This window comes from Rhinolophus ferrumequinum, chromosome 22 (genome assembly GCF_004115265.2).
Source record: "Rhinolophus ferrumequinum isolate MPI-CBG mRhiFer1 chromosome 22, mRhiFer1_v1.p, whole genome shotgun sequence".
NCBI lineage: Eukaryota > Metazoa > Chordata > Mammalia > Chiroptera > Rhinolophidae > Rhinolophus > Rhinolophus ferrumequinum.
In genome coordinates, this window is record NC_046305.1 from 45,387,260 (window position 1) to 45,407,784 (window position 20,525).

A 20,525-nucleotide genomic window follows, 5' to 3' on the forward strand; every position below is an offset into this window, starting at 1 on the left:
AGTCCATCTGTTTCCCTGCTGTATGCCTAGAGCAGCAGTGTCTAGGCATGTAGTAGGTGCTCAGTAAAACCCTCCTAAATGAGTTAGTAAGAAAAGCCAAAAGGGAAATTTACTGAGCCAGTGAAAACAAAGATTTTGTTAAGGTTTGTGGCTATGCCTTACAGTGTGATCCAATGTGGTTCTCTGAGAAGAAACGTAAGCAGCTACAGAATGATGGAGTGCCAGGGGCACAGGCCTTGGTAATTTCAGTTCACACGCCAGGTTAGAGTTTCATTTTGGACTTTTATATGTCAAACTCCTCAAATTTATAGGCAGAACAAGCTTAAACTTAGATTTCTTGATCTGACTTTCAAGATGTCTTTAACCTTCATTCCATTGATTAAAAAAAGTTCACAGCAGGGATGTCAGGTCTCAGTTGTAAATGTGGATTTTAAAACATACTGTTTTAAAATAACGTGTAAGTTTTCTTTCAGACTTTTTCTACATCTCAAGCTCCTACAGAAAAGCATCAACGGTGCCAATTTTATCACTTGCACAGCAGCCGTTCTAGAAGATTGCTTTTCCTAACCTGGATAACATTTCAGGCCCCTGCATCAAAAGACTCTAGTAGGCAAGTGCTCAGTTCCAACATCCTGTAGGCATGTAGCTAGCTGCCTCTATCTTTAGAAACATATGCTATCAACTCCCAGTGTAACAGGTGCTACCTTGTTCTTTATGTGGTTCCTATAAATTCCTGGTAATCTGTATTTATACTGCTTTAAAGGAGATACTAAGTTCATTCCTTTAAGTTGAAAAATAACACCCTCCCCCCACCAACACTCTCCAGTAGGTTAATGAACTATTTTGGTGCAAGTGTGAAGTCTCCAGATAAGAATGATCAATTCACTAGGTCTACTTCCAGCTCATGAATCTGAACCCTTCTTGTCCCGTTTGGCACTGCAAAGGGCATTTATCTATTTTTTTTGTTCCTAGAGTTCCAGTTTTATTAATGTACGGGACCACATTTCACCGCTGTTATTTTTCATGCACACAACGCATACCCTTCCCATTTGATTCTCTCTCTGCTTTCAAGTCATGGAGCTGGACATTCTCTGAATGTCTCTCGAACAGCTTTGCAAAATGATCCCTTGTACAGAATTCCTGGCCCCTTTACATGTATTTATGGATATCAAATAACTAATGCGACTATGTTGGCCTTTCAATGACCTTCAGAGGCGCATAGGTCTCCTTATACTCTAAATAAACAAGCTTCTTTAGCTACTTTTTCGTTTGTCTCGGTAGCTTCATTTTGCCAAGCAAAAATAGCAGCTATCATCAAAGAAAACATCCTTTCCTCTTTCTCAGTTATAGATGGTCAAATGTTACCAGAATAGAATATCTGATAGGAGGCATGGATCATTGATCTAAGGGGGGAAATCTGATTTAGATACACAAAGTCCATGACTGCTTTACAAATATTTATACTCTTCTTAGTAGCTCCATGTAGAAACAGTATGTACCACTTAAATTTGGTTTCCTTAAGCTTAATTCAGCCAAATGTTAACGATTTCCCTTCCTTGACCCTTTTTTAAAGAAAAAAAACATGAAAGCAAATTAAAAAAGCTGTCTTTGAAAGAACAAACCAAGGTCCTCATTATCACAGTATTCCAGTGTTAGGTGAAGAAGTGTAGGTTTGAAATCATTCTTTTCCAAATATCTGCCGCTGTATTAAAGTTGGGAAATCTGAGCTATGCTAATTCAACTTCCCTATTTTGCAAATGAGGAAACTATGGGCCACAGTAGTAAAAGTATAGTTGGAATCCATGTTTTGGCTCCTAGACCGATGCTCTTCCACTTGTACCAAGACTGGTTGGTAGACTCTGCAGTAACACAAACATGAGACAAAAGATTTCCAATGGTAGTTTTAAGCACTTCATGTTAACGTGAGAGAATTTTACATACAGCCATGAATCGTGGTTATGGATCACCCCCAAGGTAATCATTTAAAGCAAGGTAATAATTTAAAGAGGGCTTTGGTATATTTTATACTGAGGTAAAATGAGGAACTCGTATCTTCCAACACATATCCAAACGTCACATCTGGGTCTGAAGTTGATGTTAACTTTCAATAAAGACACTTCAGTGGAAAAAAAATATAACTAAGCAAAGAACTTCCAGTTTTTATTTTTTAAACATTTAACAAGAAAAATATTCAACCAAATTTTAAAAAATTAGGATGGATTAATTTACAATAAAATAGGCAACTTAAAACATGAGCCCTTTCATTTAGGGCCAAGGAGGCCAATCATTCGCATTTGAACAGCAGAATTGCACAGTTGCTAATTTTACCTATATTTGATGGCACAGAAATATAAAAGTCATCCACCATCCACTGAGATCATCCCTTCCCTCCAGAGTAGAATTCATACAGTTGCTTCTTAGGTCAGTACTCAGGCTTTTAAAAATTGCCAGTTCTATTTTGAAATATATCTACAACTACTCTGATAACGAGAACACTTTTAAAACCATTCCTATAGGAAACACCTTAAAATAATTTTGTGGCACACTGGATAAGAAACAGCAAAGATGAAAAATAATGTACAAGAATTATAGCCCCTTGTTTATAGAAACCACCCAAATAAAATACTTTCCCTAATTAATTATCCTTGCTTCTTGTCATTTATTAGCAGAGATGAGTTACAAGAAGCAGAATGCACCATCTTTTGGTTCTTGGTTGTAGCTGCCAGCTTAAGAGTTCGTGACTGTAAATGTAAAGTAAAATGTGATTATGCTCACAAATTCTGGAATGGGAAAACAACAAAATATCCCTTTAAAGTGTTTCTCTATTCTTGCTTTCAAGTCAAGACAAAAAATTCACAGCAGTTTAAAGGATGATGAACGACTAAACATGGGGCCCACTAAAATACGTATTGAGAATAATTTCACCCATTACACTCCTCGTAAGTATGATATCCTACTACCAAGTAACAGTCTATGGAGAGCTGTTGGAGCAAACACGGCATGTAACAGATTAGGCATGGTAGCTGGTAGCCTTTAGACAGAACATCTTCTTTGCACACTCCTGAATATGCAACCTTTAAAAAACAAAGTAATGTGTAATTGATGACAGCTGGCCAGGCACTTAACTTGGGGAAAGAGACTTCCAGATTTTGAGGTAAACTAGACTTGTTTTCAGCAAACACACACATTCCTAAAAAACCACATTTTAGACCACACTAACAGAAGTCGTTCAGCATTTAACTGTAACTTTGTCACTCTACTGCGCCAAAATTCACACCTACGAGTAACTTCTTCAGAAGCTCTTAGGAGAACATTTTCAAGTCTGATTTTTGGCCCCATTTAGATACTTCTGTGCTTACAACATACTGGAGAAAACTATACGGTACATACATACAAGGGTTACGGGAACGAGAGCCCCCAAATCAGTATCTTTTCCCCTAATTTGACATTAGAAAAAGTGTCACACTGTCATTCACAGAGACAAGAGGAAGACAACAATGACAACGGAGGTGACAAGCCTCAATCCAGCTCCAAGAAAAATGAGAGCAATGCTCCCCAAGGAGCAGAAACAAAGCAGCAGAGTTTCTGTTCACAGGTGTTCACAGCACTGTGAAAGCTCTCAGAATTAACACTAAGAGCTAACTCTCCGGGTTCATTATACTCTCAGCAAAGGTGTCTATTTCGTTCTCTCTTCTGAATTCATTTCAAGGCAACGTGGAGTTTGCTTACTAAGTGGAAATTCGTATCAGAAGATGGAGGACCTCAGTAAGTATTTACATGTTAAAAGATCAGAACAGAAAGCCACCACTTTGGAACTAGTCTTTTACCAAAAGTTACCTAATTTTAATTTTCATTAGAATTACCAGGGTTTTATTTGCAAATGGCAAAGCCAAGTCTCCAAATCATAACTAACAATTAATTATATTTTCCATTCCCATCTCAAACAGCAATTCCAATCCAAAGGCTACTTCTTGTTCTGAATGAACTCATCAGTTTTTGCTATCTCGTATGCACAGACTAATTAATCAGCATCCTGGTTTAAACCCTTCAAAGAATATAACGGATCAAGAAAATGTTTTAAAATTTTGATCTGAGGCACCCTCATTCTCAAAAACACAATGAGGAAAAATACGGGCTTAGAGTTTCCATGTGGCCAAAAAAAGTCTAGATACCTTATTTATAAGGACTTGTAAGCTGACCATTCTCAGGACACCAAGTTTTTCCAGTCATGGTAAAGGATTTGTGCTAACTGACCTCTTCTTTCGTTGTAGGACTTATCAGCATACATCGGGCAAAGCTGCCAGCTGGAGTTACTGACCAGCGGAGTACGCAAACGTGGAAGAATTTCTCCCTCTGGCCTGCTAACCAGCTCGCTCAAGTTTTGAAACGGGGACCCTGGTCCATTAAGCACCACGCTTTACTCAACTGAAACAATTAATCAAACTGCAGTTGCTGTGGGGGGAGGGGCAGAGGGTGGGGTGGGAGGGAGATTGAGAGCAATTATACACGTCAGTAAGATACCGTGCTATGCCGTGAAAATGTGCCTGTTAATATGTTACGTTTGAGGCTTGAAAAACCATTGATCATTAAATAAAACTGCATCAAATTTTTAGTTTTGAACACCTGCAAATGTAGAGCTTTCTGATATGACCCAAATTTAAATACGAATTGAAGTTCATTGAACATTAGATGATCAGTAAGCTAGAAGAAACAAATTACATACATTTTGTAGGTAGTAACCTACAAAAAAAAAAAAAAGTGGAGCTTAGGTAAAAATTAAGTGAAATTATTTGTAATTGTTTCCAGTTTCATCTTTCTCTTGGGAGAGCCTACAACCAGGTGTCTGGGAAGCCAACTTCATCCATGTAAGAAACGGCATCTGCTATCGTATCGCTGTATCTTTCCCTCAAAGGTAGACAGGTCAGAGATATCTGAGACGTTCATTTTCAGGTATAATGGTTTTTGAGACACTTACTCCACTGAAGTATTGTACAGGAAGTCTACAAATCACGTCTTAGGAAAAAGGCACTTCAATGTGAAAGTTAGATTTAATTGCATGAAAGTCAAGAAGACTAGCATAGACTCCAAAGTCTGTATTCATTTTTGTATTTCTGAATACAGCGCAGATGCCAGTTAATAGAATATAGCCGACAACTCGACAGACAAACCAAACAGCAACATCAACTATATTCCCAGCAAAACAGCAATGTGTGACACTTCTCCAGAAACCAACCGACTTCCAAGTTCAAAAGTAAAAACAAAAACAAAAAAATACCCAGCAGTTGCTACTTTAGCGCTCAAAACATTGTTTTCCATAGAACATCACATCTACAGTTTGGCTCTCTGTTTCAGAGCAAGAATTGCTTTTCAGATGAAAAACCTGGGGTGGCAGAGGTGTGTCTCTGTGTGTTTGGGGAGAACGCAGGCTGGAAAAGTACTGGGGAGTAACAAGAGGTTCATTTCTCTGGTCAGACAACCAAGTGAGGAGGTAGTTATTCTGAGAACTTCTTAAAAGAGAATATTGTACTGATCTACTGAGAGTTGGGGAAGTAGTGGGAGCTTCTTTGTGAGACTGAAGATAACAACAGGAATACTTCTCCTCCAGGAAGTCAGGACCAGGGTGTCAGTGCAGCTGAAATGAAGACAGAATTTCTGTGTAAATGTCACCTAGAGAGTGTAAGAAAAACAAAGTGAAGAAATCAACACGAATGATAACATGTGCATTTCCAAAGTTGTCCTACCTTGACAGTGGCTCTTTTCTGATGCTAGAACTTTAAAAGTATCTATAAGAAAAGAACACACCCTGTCATTATCATCTAGCTTCGATGTAGTGATTCTTCAAACTCCTGGTCAGCGTCAGTAACATGATATACATACGCCATAAACAATGTCTTCTAATTTATAACACTAAAAATGTAACGGAGTCTGTAAAATAATTCAATGTTTTAAAAGCAGTTTACCTCAGTACTCTCACAAAAAGGGCTCCATAAGGAAAGTATTTAGTTGTTTAGTGAGCAGAAATTCTCAGCAGAGAAAACATAACAGCAACACTGCTCCAGACTGCCCGACGCTAAATAATACGATTTATAATCATGTCAAGAGAGCACATGCTCACCTGTTACATCACCACACACGGCAACCCCATGCAACCTTGAGTGCCATCATCACTGCTGTTGAGTTTTTTCATTCGGTACTGACGTATTTCTCTTACCAGTGTGTAAAAGGCATCTTCAACACCCTATAAAACAAAGAAAACGATAAAGACAGTGTAACAGACACAATCCAAATTGCAAGCGCCCTCTCATTTGGACTTCTTTATGTGGACTTAAAAATTCCATTATTATTGGCTGATAAAATAGGGTGGTTTAGAAAGATGACACTAAATTTAGCATGCCTATGGAATCACGTTAACATACAAATGGCACATTTTGGAAAAACAAAGCCACAATTCAAGCAAAGGAAAATTGTTAATGTGTGACATATTAAACTACCAGTTCTAAAGAGTCCACCCAGAAGAACTTAAGCCCTAAACAGTGGCTGGTGTTGATGGAGAAAGGACAAATGCTTATAAGTATCTTTCATCAAGGGTGTTCATTTTAGTAATGCTTGTGCATATTAATGAGGGAGTAAAAATGCCACATCAGAACATTAACAAGTTCATTTCAGGTTTAAACTGAAGATTTAAGAAATTAGAACACCATTAAAAATCCATAACAAAGAATTTGGATCATATCTCTAGCAAAAAGTCAACCAATCAAACTTTTCTGCCTTAAGCAAACCCTTGCCAGATGCTGAAAGCTGCAGTATACCTGTCTGGTCTTGGCTGAGGTTTCGATAAATGGAATCCCGTAACTCTTGGCCAGTTCGTGGGCTTGTTTTGTGTCCACCGTCCTTGTTGGCAAATCACACTTGTTCCCTACTAGCACCATAGGTACGTCATCTGAGTCCTTTACTCGCTTAATCTGTTCCCTAAAACAAGCAGTATGTTGTAACATCAGCTTTTTGGAAGGAATAAACAGCTAGAGTAGAAAAGGAATGTAACAAATTTTACCTAGCCCTGTTAGCTTCTAGTAGTTTCACTCTCCACCCCGCCGCCCCCACTACTTATGAAAGACCTTGTATAATGAGGAGACTGGTTTATTCAGCAGCCATTGGGAAGCCAAGTGCCAGTTCACCTCTGAGTGGAAACACGTAGCTAGTCCATCGTGACACATGGCCCTATTGATTCTTCCATAGAGCTTGGTTCTGGATTTAATTGGCAACTCTAAATCTCACTGTAGAGTAAGGTCCAAAGTACAAAAAGTTCACTGCCTCTAAGTAACTTATTGAAGTTCCCTTGAGAGTGACAGTATTTAATGGAAGATGATCTACCCATTTCTCTAGATGAGTAGTGTCCAAAAGCTTCCAACAAAATTATAACCGGAAGTCCAAGATATAAAGTAGAAAACACCAGAATTGCTCTTATTAAAGGGGATCTAAAGGATCTGGAAGTCCCAACTGAGAGCACACCCTCAGTGACATGCAAGACATATTACAGAGCAGTTTGGAAATTATTGCTCTACTCTCTTTTTTTTTTTCAAAGTCAAGTTGTTGTCCTTTCAATCTTAGCTGTGGAGGGTGCCGTTCAGCTTCAAGTTGTTGTCCTTTCAGCCTTAGTTGTGGAGGGCGCAGCTCAGCTCCAGGTCCAATTGCTGTTTCCAGTTGCAGGCGGCACAGCCCACCATCCCTTGCGGGAGTCGAACCGGCAACCTTGTGGTTGACAGGACGCGCTCCAACCAACTGAGCCATCTGGGAGCTCAGCGGCAGCTCAGCTCAAGGTGCTGTGTTCAATCTTAGTTGCAGGGGGTGGAGCCCACCACCACTTGAGGGATTTGAGGAGTTGAACCGGCAACTGTGTGGTTGAGAGCCCATTGGCCCATGTGGGAACCGAACCGGCGGCCTTTGGAGTTAGGAGCATGGAGCTCCAATTGCCTGAGCCACCGGGCCCCCGCTCTACTCTCTTGACCAACACTGTCCAACAGAACTTTTCCCCATGACAGAAATGTTCTATACCCACTTGTCACAGGTAGCTATTGAGAAGACGGTGGCTAATATGGCCAAGGAACTGATTTTTCAATTGTATTTCATTCTCATCAATTGAAGATAACTACGTATCGGTTGTGGCTACCATGCTGCAGAGCACTGCTTTAGACTCTACCCTCGGATTCCATGCAAAGTCATGTATCGAAACTGTACTGCACTGGCTGGCTGCAGAATTGAGCTTCGGGGGTGACGACAGTAGCCTGTGTTAAGCGATAATATAAGACAGTCTAAGAGAAAAAAATGACTTCCAGAAACTCAGCAAATATGGATTAAGTGCTTGGCAAGTGCTGGGCATTTTATTAAGTACTGCTATCATTTCCAGAAAGGAAATGGAAAGCAGAATAAGTTTAGGAGAAAAACCACCCTGTTCAGTTTTGGACTATTAATAGTTCGTTTCTGTGAGCAGACATCTTTACGTAGATGGGGCATAAGCCTGGACTCAAGGCCGTAGGCAGAACATCTGCATAAGCTTTACTATGTGATAGGCACTGTTCTGAGTAATTTACAGACGGTGCCAAAAAAAATGTATACACATTTTAAGAAAGGAAAAAACTGTATTAAAATTGTAATACAACGAATGACGCTAGCATTCATTTGATTAATGCTATCTTTTGAGCGAACCTCATACTACACATTGCTACATAATTGAATTCAACTTCGAAAAGTAATATGTAGATAACATCTCTTAAAATGTGTACATTTTTTTGGTACCCTGGTATTTATTAACTCGTTTAATTTTCACGACTCTTGGCAGGTACTATTATCTCCATGTTGTAGATAAGGAAACTGAATATTAACTTTCAGTAATAACCCCCGACTCACAATATCCAACAACCTAAAACCAACTCTTTTCATAATTAAAAAAGCTCTAGCTTTCCTAATGCGGTATCCTCATCCCACTACAAAGCTTCAGAACACACTTCAAGTTCATCCTTTCAGAAAAGGTAATGCTCCTTGTACCTGTAGAGGTTAATATCTGCAAATGACTTGCTGTTATTGATGGCGAATACACAGAGGAAACCTTCGCCTGTCCTCATGTACTGGTCTCTCATGGCACTGTACTCCTCCTGACCGGCTGTATCCAGTATGTCCAAGAGGCAGGTTTCACCATCTATAACCACCTGTTTTCGGTAAGAGTCCTGGAGGTGTGGAGGGTGGGGGGGTCGGGGAGAGAGGGAGATTCCGTTTTTATGCAATGTTATTGCCAAGGTTAAATAAGCTCCTACCCAAGTCCATTTCTGTCTCTCTGGTTCGTCCCTCAACCTGCTAATATATAATCACAAACAGAAAGTACTTAATGTCTCCTTAGGAAAAAAAGCCCCCAATCCTATATGCCTGCAGGAAGGAAAATGTGGACACTCTGTTCCTGGAAAAGATGAAAAAAATGTGGTATTCAAAAGACAGCTCTATTGCGGTCAGACTGGAGATTAGGTTCACAATGTATAACTGAGCTTTTCTTATTTGAGTCGTTTACTGTACCTTTAACATTCTAAACGTACCTCCACCAATTATAACCTGGCCTTGGTTACAGGGTCGCTTGTGTTTATGACTAAACACACAAATGCTTTTTATTTCAGACAAGGTTATAATATCAAAATATTTTGCTCATCATGAAACACTGTACTTTTGGGAAACATTCCTCAAATTCCTAAAGGTTCCAAATAAGATATAGTTAATTCCTCAGACATACATAGATCATAAAGAAAAACGAGCTTTCAATTTGGCTCAAAAGCAAAAATTTTACTTGTATTTTAACAATTATGTTCTGGAAATTCAGGTCAAAGAAAATAACCTCATCATACTTAGTAAATATTTGACTCCAGAAACAGAATTTGACCTATTTTCCCCGCCCACTGGCCAGTTCCTCTGCAACTCACTTCATTGCGGGCCTGTAATATACTTTCAAATTAACATAGAATTCACACCACCAAAACTTCTTAGAGCACGAAATATGGTTACGTGTATGACTGTTCTGAGGTGAGCAAAATAAAAATCATAAAGATTGGTTTTAGGCAAACTAATTTATAACAGAAGTCAGAGAAGTGATTATTTCCTGGCAGGTGAGGGAGTTTACTGACTGCAAAGGGCACACGAGAACTCTCGGGGGCATTGGAAATAGTATATTTTTATCTGAGTGGTGGTTACGTAAATGTATACAAATTTAAAGTCACTGAGCTGTAGACACAAGATTTACGTATTTTACTGTATGTAAATTACCCCACAATAAAACTCTAAAAAATATTAAAAGGTTCTATTAATACTAAAATTGTTAAGCCTAAAATAAAGGTTTTTGCCAAGAACCTAGGACTAATTTTTAATAATGGCCATATTAGAGTTAACTTGCATTAAACACTCAGCAGCTGGATGGTAGGAAGATGAGGGTGTGGATTAAAATAAAATAATCTCTCCAGACATTTCCAAATTGAATAAAATTATAAAGCCTTTTAAAGGAACTTAAGCCAATCAATCTGTAACATGAACTCCCTTGGAAACAATAGAATTTTTAAGTAGTATTTATGCAGTGCTTTACCATTCCTAAAAATTTAAACATATGATTTTTCACATCCCTGTGTGGCAGGCAAGAGAAGCTTACGGTAATTTAATAGATGAGGAAAATGAGGCTCCGAATGATTGATTTGCTCAATATCACATAACTAAGTAGACTGCAGAGATGGAAATCCTAGGCACAGTGACTCAAAATCTCACGTTCTTTCTACCCCAATCCAGTATCAGCTGCTTCAATTATCTAAGAAATTAAAATCGCAGAACACCCAGATCTCTGAATCCTTTATCTCCATCCTGCTATTATTCAGTTGCTCTCCCTGTGGCCTGTGTTTGTTTTTAATAGAGCAGTCGTATATGAAGAAACGAAATGAGTTCAACACTGCATTTGCAAGCTTACAGACCGTTAAACACTGTAAACTTTTTTGAAAATCTTCAACAGCTAATAAACATGAACTCTTCTCCACAAACAAGGAATGCTGTACTTACTGTACTACTAAACACAGTACCCAAAGTAACTTTCCACTTTCTCTCCTGATTATTCCTTTAGCTAAAGGGTGAGGGTAAAACGAAAGAGAGGTAGAGTCAGTGGACTACCACTGGGCCTCACCTCTATGGTGGGATCATATTCATCTACAAAGTGGTTCTGGATTAGCTGGATGGTCAGCGCGCTTTTCCCAACACCACCTGCTCCAACCACCACCAGTTTGTACTCGGTCATTTCACACCAGCAAGAACCTGTGGGAAATCAGCAATTAGGGTTAAATGGCGAGCCACATCTACAGTACTTCAAAGATTTTTATAATCAGTAGTAAAACCAGAGTTTGCAATGTATCGGTTTCATACACGTGACCCTCCACTTGGTTCTCAAAAGTGATTCAGGAACGCGAAAGCACTTGCAGGTTACTGTGAGTCTCAGAATTCTGGATTACAGTCTTCCAACTACCCCCACCCTCAACTATTTTTCAACAGTCCTTGGGCCCCGCCCTCAGCCTATGGTAAAGGAAACCCCCCCCCCCTTCCTGCACTTCCCGCACGTCTTCTCGGCTCTGGGGGGCTGCCTCTAGGCCGTCCCCCCTTCAAATTCTCAAATTCTCCTGCCTGTGGCCAAACAACTCTCCCGTAGGGATGCAAACGGAGGACCCCCGCCTAGGGCCTTTGTCTCCAGCTCCCAGGTTCCGCTCGATTCCCGGCAACAGCCAGACGCATGTACGCTCCAAAGCCCAACGCTACGCACACCAGCGCCTTACCTCAAGCTCCGGTGCCTCCGCTGCCAACAGATTTAGAACCACAACCGGGAAAAATGTTGGAGACCCCGGAACCGCCATGAACAGCCCCCACCAGGGAGCGGCACTTCCGGCCCCGCCCGCTACGTAATCAGTCGGCGCCCCGGGCGTCAGAGTCCCCGCCCCGGCCACGTGGGCCTCCGAGCCCGGAGTCATGCGGGAAGCCGCACCCAGACCCGCCCCTCCCACACAGGACGTTGCAATAATGAAAGCGCTAGGTGCTAGTGTCTCAAAAATCAGTAAAACTTTATTCGCTTCCATTCTTTCGCCATTAACAGAAAACTGGAGAAAGCAAAATCGTTTTGTTTACAAAGATAAATGGCCTCTTTACCCAGAGATCAACACCTCAAACGACAACGGGGAAGATAAAACCGCCCTCCCCCACATCCCCTGAGCTGACCCTTGTCATCTTGCGGACAAAGCCTTCATTCCACTGGCCAGGGACCCTGTCATGAATGTGGCCAATTCAAGATGAGGGCTAAGAAATCAGACCAATCCGTTCCCGTGATACAAAGTCGAACAGAAGCTACACCAAGGGTCAAGTGCCTGTATTTTTACAGGACACAGGAACCAGGCGGCTACTTATAAAAAAAACAAGATTCATTTCAGGCACAACTTTTTTATTTTTTTTTGTTTTGTTTTTAAATCAGTAAAAGAAACTGGGTCCTAGAAGCTGCAGTGATCTAAGCAGCAGCAAGTTTGTGCATTCCGTCCTTTTTGTTTTTTGTTTAAATACGTTTAAATTATCACACTGCTGGCACACCTCATTTGCATGAAATTCTGCACCATACATACTAATTTAGTCAAGTTTACCCCCCTCCCATCCCAGGAAAAAAAAAACTACTCTGGAAGATCATTTTCATTGAAATCTAACCAAACTTTGTTAAGTGGACTGTGACAAGATTATAAATGATATGAAAAATAACATTTTAACATTTGGCCATCAACTTAAGGAAATGGTATGCCTATACAAATTTTTGTAATTTTTAATATATTCTACCCTCATATGGTTCTTAGAATTAAAGCATAATGAACAGGAAAGAGAATGCAACTGAGTGATAAGGCAGAACATCTTGCCAAAAGTAATGAAGGTAGAGTATATACTAAATATCAAGTGCAGAATTTCATAGGGCCAACAAGTTAACAGTCTATATTTTTCACTTACACAGGCAAGTGGAGTTTGCAATTACCAGTTGCGTTAAATGCACCAAATAAAGCTCCTAAAATTGATACTATAAGGCGCCACCTTTAAGTTTTCCAGGCTGCAACTGTGCATAATTTTAAAATGGTTTTCTTAAATTTATTTATTTCTTTTTTAAACATAACACGAGGAAGGTGTTAAAACTGGTGTAATAGCTCAATAGAATAAGTATTCCAGATTTTGGGAGGGATGAAGAGGGAGATATTCAGAACCCTTCACCAGAATCCCCCCAACTTGATCATAGTGGATTAATGATGTGCTTTGTGGATGTGGTTAGTCAATGACACCGGCCTGACGGATCTTTCTTTCTGCACCAAATCCCTGTGAAAAAAATAAAATTGCAGTTAATGACACGAGTGTGAGTGCATGACAATCCCAGTACATTCACAATTCCAAAAGCATTACTTTTAACCATCTAAACCACCACCAATTCTTTCCCAGAGGAAATCTATAGTAAACCCTCCTGATCTATTACCTAAACTAGGTCCAAAGCATCAGGAAAATCAAGAAATGTGCTTCTAAGAGCAAGCAACCATTATGTTGGGGGCTGAACCAATGTCTCGGGAGTCCTACTAGTTATAAGCAATATTGGAGCTCCGACAGCTCTCTGAGATATGCTGAAATAGGATCTCAAGTAGTATGCTGGTCTGTCAGTTTCCCCCAAACCTCGTATGCCCTCATACCATCGAGTTATCTGGTCCCCTTGGCTGACGAAGAACCATTAGGCGAGGAGCACTGGCATCATCCAGGGAGATGTTTTTCAAGCGATTGACCAACCTATCAGGTCGTGGAGCCGCAACAGCCTTGGGACCCTCGCTGTAACAAAGTCAAGAGGTGAGCAGAAGCGACCCTTGGTGGGAAGAAAGCAAATACTTGCAGAGTGTGTTTTCCACCTAAGTGCCCAAATGACTCAGTTTTAATGAGAGGGGAACTCTTGCCTCATCTAGCCAGCTAGCTAGCAAGACAGGACAGACAAGTCTGTTTGTGTTTTATTCCCAACTCCGAGTGTATTAACGCACAGGAGCTGGGAGAAATCATCTGGGTGAGGGTCATCCCTAGACTGGTCTGTAACCACAAAGTCCAGTTCCATAGACACAGAAAACAAGGTAGCAGATGTGAAAAACCTTAGAGAAGTAAAATATTAAGAAATATTTCTAGAGACTCCGGGCTCTTCTCCTGGTAACAATGTTATTTAAAAAATAAAAAAGCAAAAAACACATAGAACCAGAAGTGCTGAACTACAAAATTAGACTGTTAAACAGCAAATAACCTAGAAATAGCTTAATGAAAGAAAAACAGCTAAGCAGAATCCTTTCAGAACAAGGACTATGTCTTTTTATATTTAAGATCTACTACACAGCAAGTGCCCCATTAATACTTCATGAGACCAAAAGATTAGACAATGAAGACTGGAAGTAAAAAAGACACGGGAAGTATTAAGAAATAACCAGAAGTGACAGAAATGGATTAAAAACAAACAGGGATGGAAACTGAAGAAATGAGACAAAGCAGAGGTCACGGAAGTTAAGAGAGAGTCCAGGGAGATTACCTACTAATCGAACAACTCACCAGACTCGCCAAACATTACAAGCACTGCACTTGCCAGTGCGCTGATTAAGAATCACTGAGAATTCCACCTCATCTCCAGCCTGTAGCTCAATGCCATCCTGAACTTCTTTCACATGGAAAAAGAGCTTCTTGCTGTCTCCTACTTCATAGTTAATGAAGCCAAACTGAAATGGAAAAAGGGGACAGTAGCTATAAAAAAAAAAAAAAGAAAAAAAGAAAAAGGGAACATACCACAGGGGGAAGAGCACGTCACTCTGAATGAAACACAATGTGTAGCCCTAACTAAAGAGGGTTATAAAACATGGTATTAAAGCTGGCGTTCCAGTTCAGCTACCTGTGCTAGAACATACTAACAACACATGGGTCTGCAAAACTTGTCAGGGAAGAAATCTATCTTTGAAATCACTGTCACTGACTCTCTATCATAGCCTGAGTGAAGCAAATAAAGAAAGGTTGCTTTGTGCCTTCATATATGTTTTTTAATTATACAAAATCATTAGAGAGCTGTTACATGAACGCATGTATTGTTTTGATCACTTCTGGAATTTAGTTGGGTTTCAGTATTATAAAAAATAGCCGTATAAAATGTTTTATTTACAGTACTAATATTAAAAAAATGTCTTCTGAGGACTCACAGGGATTTCCTTGAGATCTCAGTACCTGGAATGGTTAAACTTATTTTATGAACATTTCTACTCGTGGTTTCTTTCTTTGTGTGGTATGCCAAAGAAGCTCTGAGCTAAAGTATACAACATTTTAGTCTTTTTAGAAGAAATCTCACTCCATGCTTATTTTCCCCATGAAGTAATAATGTTAGTTATTAATACCGCCTGTTTTTGGCTAATATCACCATTTTTTCTTTTCATATGGTTTTCTTCATGTTTTTACAAGCTACCTCAAATCACTGAAAAAGGTAAAGTAGAAATAAAAATCAAATGAATGTTGCTGGTTCTCCCTTGGCTGAAAAAATTTCCAAGTTTTGGTTACTGTTTGGTTACGACCACTTACCTGATCCTTCACACACTCCACTGTGGCCCTCCGCAGGGGTGTGATGTTGTAGGCCATAGTCTGTGCATTTTGGCCCAGGACACACAACTGGAACTTGACGCTCTCCCCTTTCTGCAGGCAATCCCCTTTGTTGGCCATTCCAACTATGCCAAATGGATAGACCTCACCTTTCATGTCCCCTGTTAAGGAGAAAAAGATATGACGTCTGCAAGTTAATACTTCAAAACAGCCCTTTACCGATGATTCTAATTAATTTCTAAGTTGCTAAAAATGTATTACATTCCCTAAAAATATTTTTTACACCTGAGATGTTCTATTTTAAAGCTTAAATGAAACCCTAAACGCTACCTACTACAATGAAAATAAACAAGAACCTGTAGCTCATTATTACCTTACTAGCTAATAAACAGTTTTAAATGACCTTTATGAAATTAAAAATAACACTACAACTCAGTCTCATTACCTAAATATTTGAGCTTTTTAACCACTATGGGTTACTAATATGATACACTGAATTATCTTGTTCCCAAGTTCACAATATGAGCCAACCAGTCAAAAATATTTCTGACTCATACCCAACTGGGCATTAAACAATAAGACAGGCATAGGCAAAGACAATGTAAATAAATTTCTTTGCCATTCCATCTCCTTTCTTTGTTCTGATTATGGCTCCCTCAAACCAATAGGCATCTTTCTCGTAAATCAGGGCTCAGCACACCTTTTCTTAAAGAGCTAAATAGTAAATATTTTAAGCTTATAGGTCATCCTGTCTCCGTCCCAACTATTCAACACTGCTGTTGTAGTCAGAAACCAACAAAAGACAGTATGTAAACGAGTAGTCGTGGCTGTGTTTTAAAAAAACTTTGCTTATAAAAACAAGCTACCATATTTGCTGAGTTCTGGCCTAGAGTAAAAAGTTGGCTAGAGGTCAGGGCAGGTTATGGATAAAATGGGCTAAAGAGTTCAGCTGCTTATCAATTCACCTGGATGGTGAATCTACTGAACCAACATAGATGGAGAAAAAATTCGGTGAAAGTGGAAGCTTCAGAACTGCAAATGCCTTTAAACATTCTTTTGATTATAGGGGTAAATGAAGATTTTCTTTTCAAACACACAAGAACCACAAACTTTGGGGAGATGCCTCCACCAGATGCCATACAGAAGGATTAGACACAGTGGTCTGATGTAGTGGTATTAATAGTAACTACCATTTATCAAACACACTGATTCACATCTAATCTTTACAGAACCTTCTGAGGTTGGAGATACTGTCCTCATTTAAAGATGAAGAAACCGAGCTAGGAAAGATTTAAGTAATTTATCCAAAGTTATAGAGCTAGGAAGTGGAAGAGCTGGTATTCAGATCTACCGTGTTTTCCCGAAAATAAGACCCAACCGGACGATGAGCTCTAATGCATCTTTTGGAGCAAAAGTTAATATAAGATCCGGTCTTACAAGAAACATTAGGTCTGAAGAGCAGCTAGGTCTTATTTTCAGGGAAACACGGTAGGTCTACCCAACTCTAAAGCCCATGGTTTTATACCAAGTTACAGCTGTATTCCTAAACAAATAAAGAGTTTGCACCAAGTGGGAAAATGCAAACTGTCTAGTTCCAGAAAACCCTAGGCTTATAGATTTCAGAAAAATTTCCTTTTCCACTAAAGCTGTGCTTTGGACTATATCCTATAATAGTCAGTGTTGAGAATAAGTGGACTGGAGGTTTGGGAATGCAAAAGTAAAAGCGGCATGATAGAGGAGGGAGAAGGGGGAATGTGATATTATCTCATGAGTTCAAGTTCATTGCCCATATCCTCTAGCTCTTTTAGGGGTATGGTGTCATCATGGCATTAGTTTAAAAGACTGATCTGCTATAAAATTAATTCATATTTAGAGATGTGTGCACAGTTGGGTATTGGTTCAATGTAAAACAGAAATTCCTAAGAACCTCATGAGGTAAAGAACATGTTATAAAGGTTCATTTCTTTCAAATAACCTGCTCTTCCCCATTTTGTGTTCTTTTACTCCTACATGACACAAGATTTATTATGTTTGTGAGCCAAGCTATCATCTTTGGCTGGAATTTCAAACACTTTCTCCAACCCCAGTATTATGGTAATTTTGTTATACTAAATCATCCAATACTACCTATTATCATTTCTACTGCAAACTTATTTTACACACCAAGTTGGCCTTTTGGTGGTAATTGTTGGGGGTAAGAGGTGGCACCAAAACTCAGGGAGTTCTTGAAGATGGGAGAAAAAAGCAGAAAATGAGAAATATAGGGAGCCTTGGCCTAGAGAAAAGTAACAGCATCCCCACGGAACCCTAGCTATTAGGAAATAGATATAGTAACTTGCATAGGAAGCAAATCTTTACAGAATTAAATCGTTACAAGGAAAATTTGTTAGTACTGATATAAATTACCAGTAAAGAGATGAAAACTATATAAATTGTACTAAACCCAGCCAACTGTGAATATATGATTATCACATGACATTAAATGTATACTTTTAGTTTAAGAGTTTGTTCTCAGTCTATTTCAATACAACTCAGAGTTAGTTGCACACATGTCATATGCTCACACAATGGTCATATGTTCACATTTCCAAGAGATATAAAAATAAAAACTAAGCATGGGGGCGAGTCACTTTTCCTTAATTCAGTTTTTAAGGAAGCTGAAAATAACTGCAACACCATCGCATTTTAAAATCTTCCCAATACTCATTTGAAGGAAAGGCCAATTTCAAACAATCTTACAGGAATGCTCTTACCTTCCTCCACGATCTCAATCATTCCTTGGTACTCAGTCTGTGTTGGATCAACACTCCTCAAAGGGCGAATGACTTTCCCCGAGTAGATGGTAGGATCTGCTTCCTCAGTAATGCCATTCACTACAAAACAAAAGTGTGTATACCTCTCACTCAACAATTTTATTTAAACTCTGTCCCACAAAAACAAAAGCCAAATTCGTCAAAACAAATATTAACAGGAGATTGGTTGGTTGTCTGCTATTCTTGAAATATTTCTCAAGTACCATTAAAATAAAGTTCATTTGTTTAAGGAATTAACAAGTACTCACACTTAAAACATGTCTTGTTCTCTCACCTTTTCCAGGTGACGAAATTTCACCTTTTTAGTGAGGCTTTACCTGGCCTCTAAAATGGCAACCCCAACACTTACATACTTTTCTGATTTATTTTATCTTAATAGTAATTTTTCTAAGCATACTTACTACATATAACATTTCACTCATCTTGTTTGCCTGTATTTTCCACTTAAAAACTCAAGAACGCAGGGGTTTGTCTAATTTTTTTACTGCTGTACTCCCAATACCCAAAACATAGCATGTACTTAAGATATTTACTGAATTAAAATGAACATTCTTGGCTGTCATTTCTCTAGGTCTCGCGAAGAGAATGTGTTATTTGGGGAGTTTAGATGAAAGCCAAAAACATAAGTTGCTGGTTTTTTAATGTTGGAGATACTAAATAGCAACAATTTTCTTAAGTTCCCATTACTTTTCACATTTGGACTCATTCTCCTCCAAAATAATGTTCTAGAGTAATGCCTCTCTCTCCAGCCCCACGGAAATTTATTATCTTGGGGTTATTTTTTTTTAAAGAGAACTGAATTGAAAAGAAACTTAAATAACCTAAAATACCTAAACCAGTGGTTCTCCAACTTAAGTGCACATCAGAATTACCTGAAGGATGTATTAGAAATGCCCACCCCCCGAGTTTCAGCAGGTCTGGGGTGGGGTCAGAGAAGCTGTATTTCTAACAAGTGGCCAGGTGACACTGCGGGATCTGGGGATCACACCTGGAGAACCACTGATGAGAACAATTGGATTTTCGCCCCCCTCCCATTTTGTCCCTCCTCCCCCAGCACAGACTGAGCAAGGAGAAGTCACAACTCATTACCCGAGTGCGTTTTGTTGACTTTTTCTGCGCTGACTTTGTTTCCTTTGCCTTTGGACAAGCTGTACTCGACCACGTCCCCCAGTTCCAGGCTATCGACGTCACCAGAGAACTCACTGGTGAGAAAGGAAATGACATTTGGATAAGCAATGACCAAAAACAGCAGCAGCAAATAGCCTTTACTTCTTGTACAGTAACATTCATGGTGTGCTAACCTATGCTGCATACCATTTAAAGCACGTTATATGTACTGACCCCGGAAAGCACTAATGAGGAACGCATTTCAAGATAATGAAATGAAGATGCCAGAAGATTAATTTCATTCCAAGTTACACAGGTAGTCAGTGACAGAGCCTGGATTCAAAGTCCAACTATCCGGTCCTAAGAGCTCATGCTCTTAACCACTATGCTATACTGTAACACCAAATCACATGGTCAACTCTCTGGCAGCAACAAATAAAACAGTCTTCTTTCACCGAAGCAGAAAGGCTTCTATTGTTTAAAGCACTTACAGGCCTTTATCTTTTGACCACATGTTCTCTATGTAAAGGCAGATGTTAACTTTTTACCAGTATGAAATTTGGGATTAAAAAATATATAATCACCCAGTACTAAATGTTTTTGACTCCAAAACCAAAGAATGAATAGTAAGCTCTAAGTTCCTAAAAGGCACGCCTCACCTGTAATGGAAAAAGATTTCCTTATCATGATTGGCTGTTTCAATGAATCCAAAATTATCCTTCAGAGTTGCCACGTAACCCAAGAGCCTCTTGGAGTTAGAATTACGACCTAAAAGCCGCACACAAGTTGCAATCTGCTGTCCAGGCTTCTGTTTGTCACTAATACTAAATTCAACCTGTGAAAAACATGGGTGCTCTTTAATACCATGTCATTTCCACACCACACTCTTTAACTCTGACCTGTAACTCCCCCAGACCACCTTCTCATTCTAAATATCCT

General features: G+C 39.4%; 2 protein-coding genes across 8 annotated transcripts in view; both read right to left on the bottom strand.

The window, feature by feature from the left end:
- Nucleotides 1–5,029: 5,029 nt before the first annotated feature.
- Nucleotides 5,030–11,969, bottom strand: NRAS (NRAS proto-oncogene, GTPase). 3 transcript variants are annotated; one of them, XM_033092778.1, is made up of 7 exons: nt 11,835–11,969; nt 11,195–11,322; nt 9,043–9,221; nt 6,810–6,969; nt 6,116–6,238; nt 5,742–5,783; nt 5,030–5,632 (listed from the first exon to the last, which is right to left on the bottom strand). In XM_033092778.1, exons 2-5 carry the CDS (start codon nt 11,303–11,305, stop codon nt 6,119–6,121), a joined length of 570 nt encoding a protein of 189 aa, XP_032948669.1. In that variant the 5' UTR covers nt 11,306–11,322; nt 11,835–11,969; the 3' UTR covers nt 5,030–5,632; nt 5,742–5,783; nt 6,116–6,118. The 3 variants fall into 3 exon arrangements, with proteins under 3 accessions (XP_032948669.1, XP_032948671.1, XP_032948670.1); XM_033092780.1 differs by lacking the exon at nt 5,742–5,783; XM_033092779.1 differs by lacking the exon at nt 5,742–5,783 and having other exon boundaries at nt 5,030–5,667.
- Nucleotides 11,970–12,092: 123 nt separating this feature from the next.
- Nucleotides 12,093–20,525, bottom strand: part of CSDE1 (cold shock domain containing E1) — a 35,626-nt gene continuing 27,193 nt past the window's right edge. For all 5 annotated transcript variants that reach the window (XM_033092776.1, XM_033092775.1, XM_033092774.1 and 2 more), the window contains 7 exons: nt 20,246–20,421; nt 19,569–19,681; nt 18,420–18,539; nt 15,649–15,827; nt 14,641–14,804; nt 13,755–13,887; nt 12,093–13,392 (listed from right to left, as the gene is read on the bottom strand). In XM_033092776.1, the coding sequence (XP_032948667.1) occupies nt 13,345–13,392; nt 13,755–13,887; nt 14,641–14,804; nt 15,649–15,827; nt 18,420–18,539; nt 19,569–19,681; nt 20,246–20,421 (933 nt within the window). In that variant the 3' untranslated portion in view covers nt 12,093–13,344. The remainder of the gene's footprint in view (nt 13,393–13,754; nt 13,888–14,640; nt 14,805–15,648; nt 15,828–18,419; nt 18,540–19,568; nt 19,682–20,245; nt 20,422–20,525) is intronic.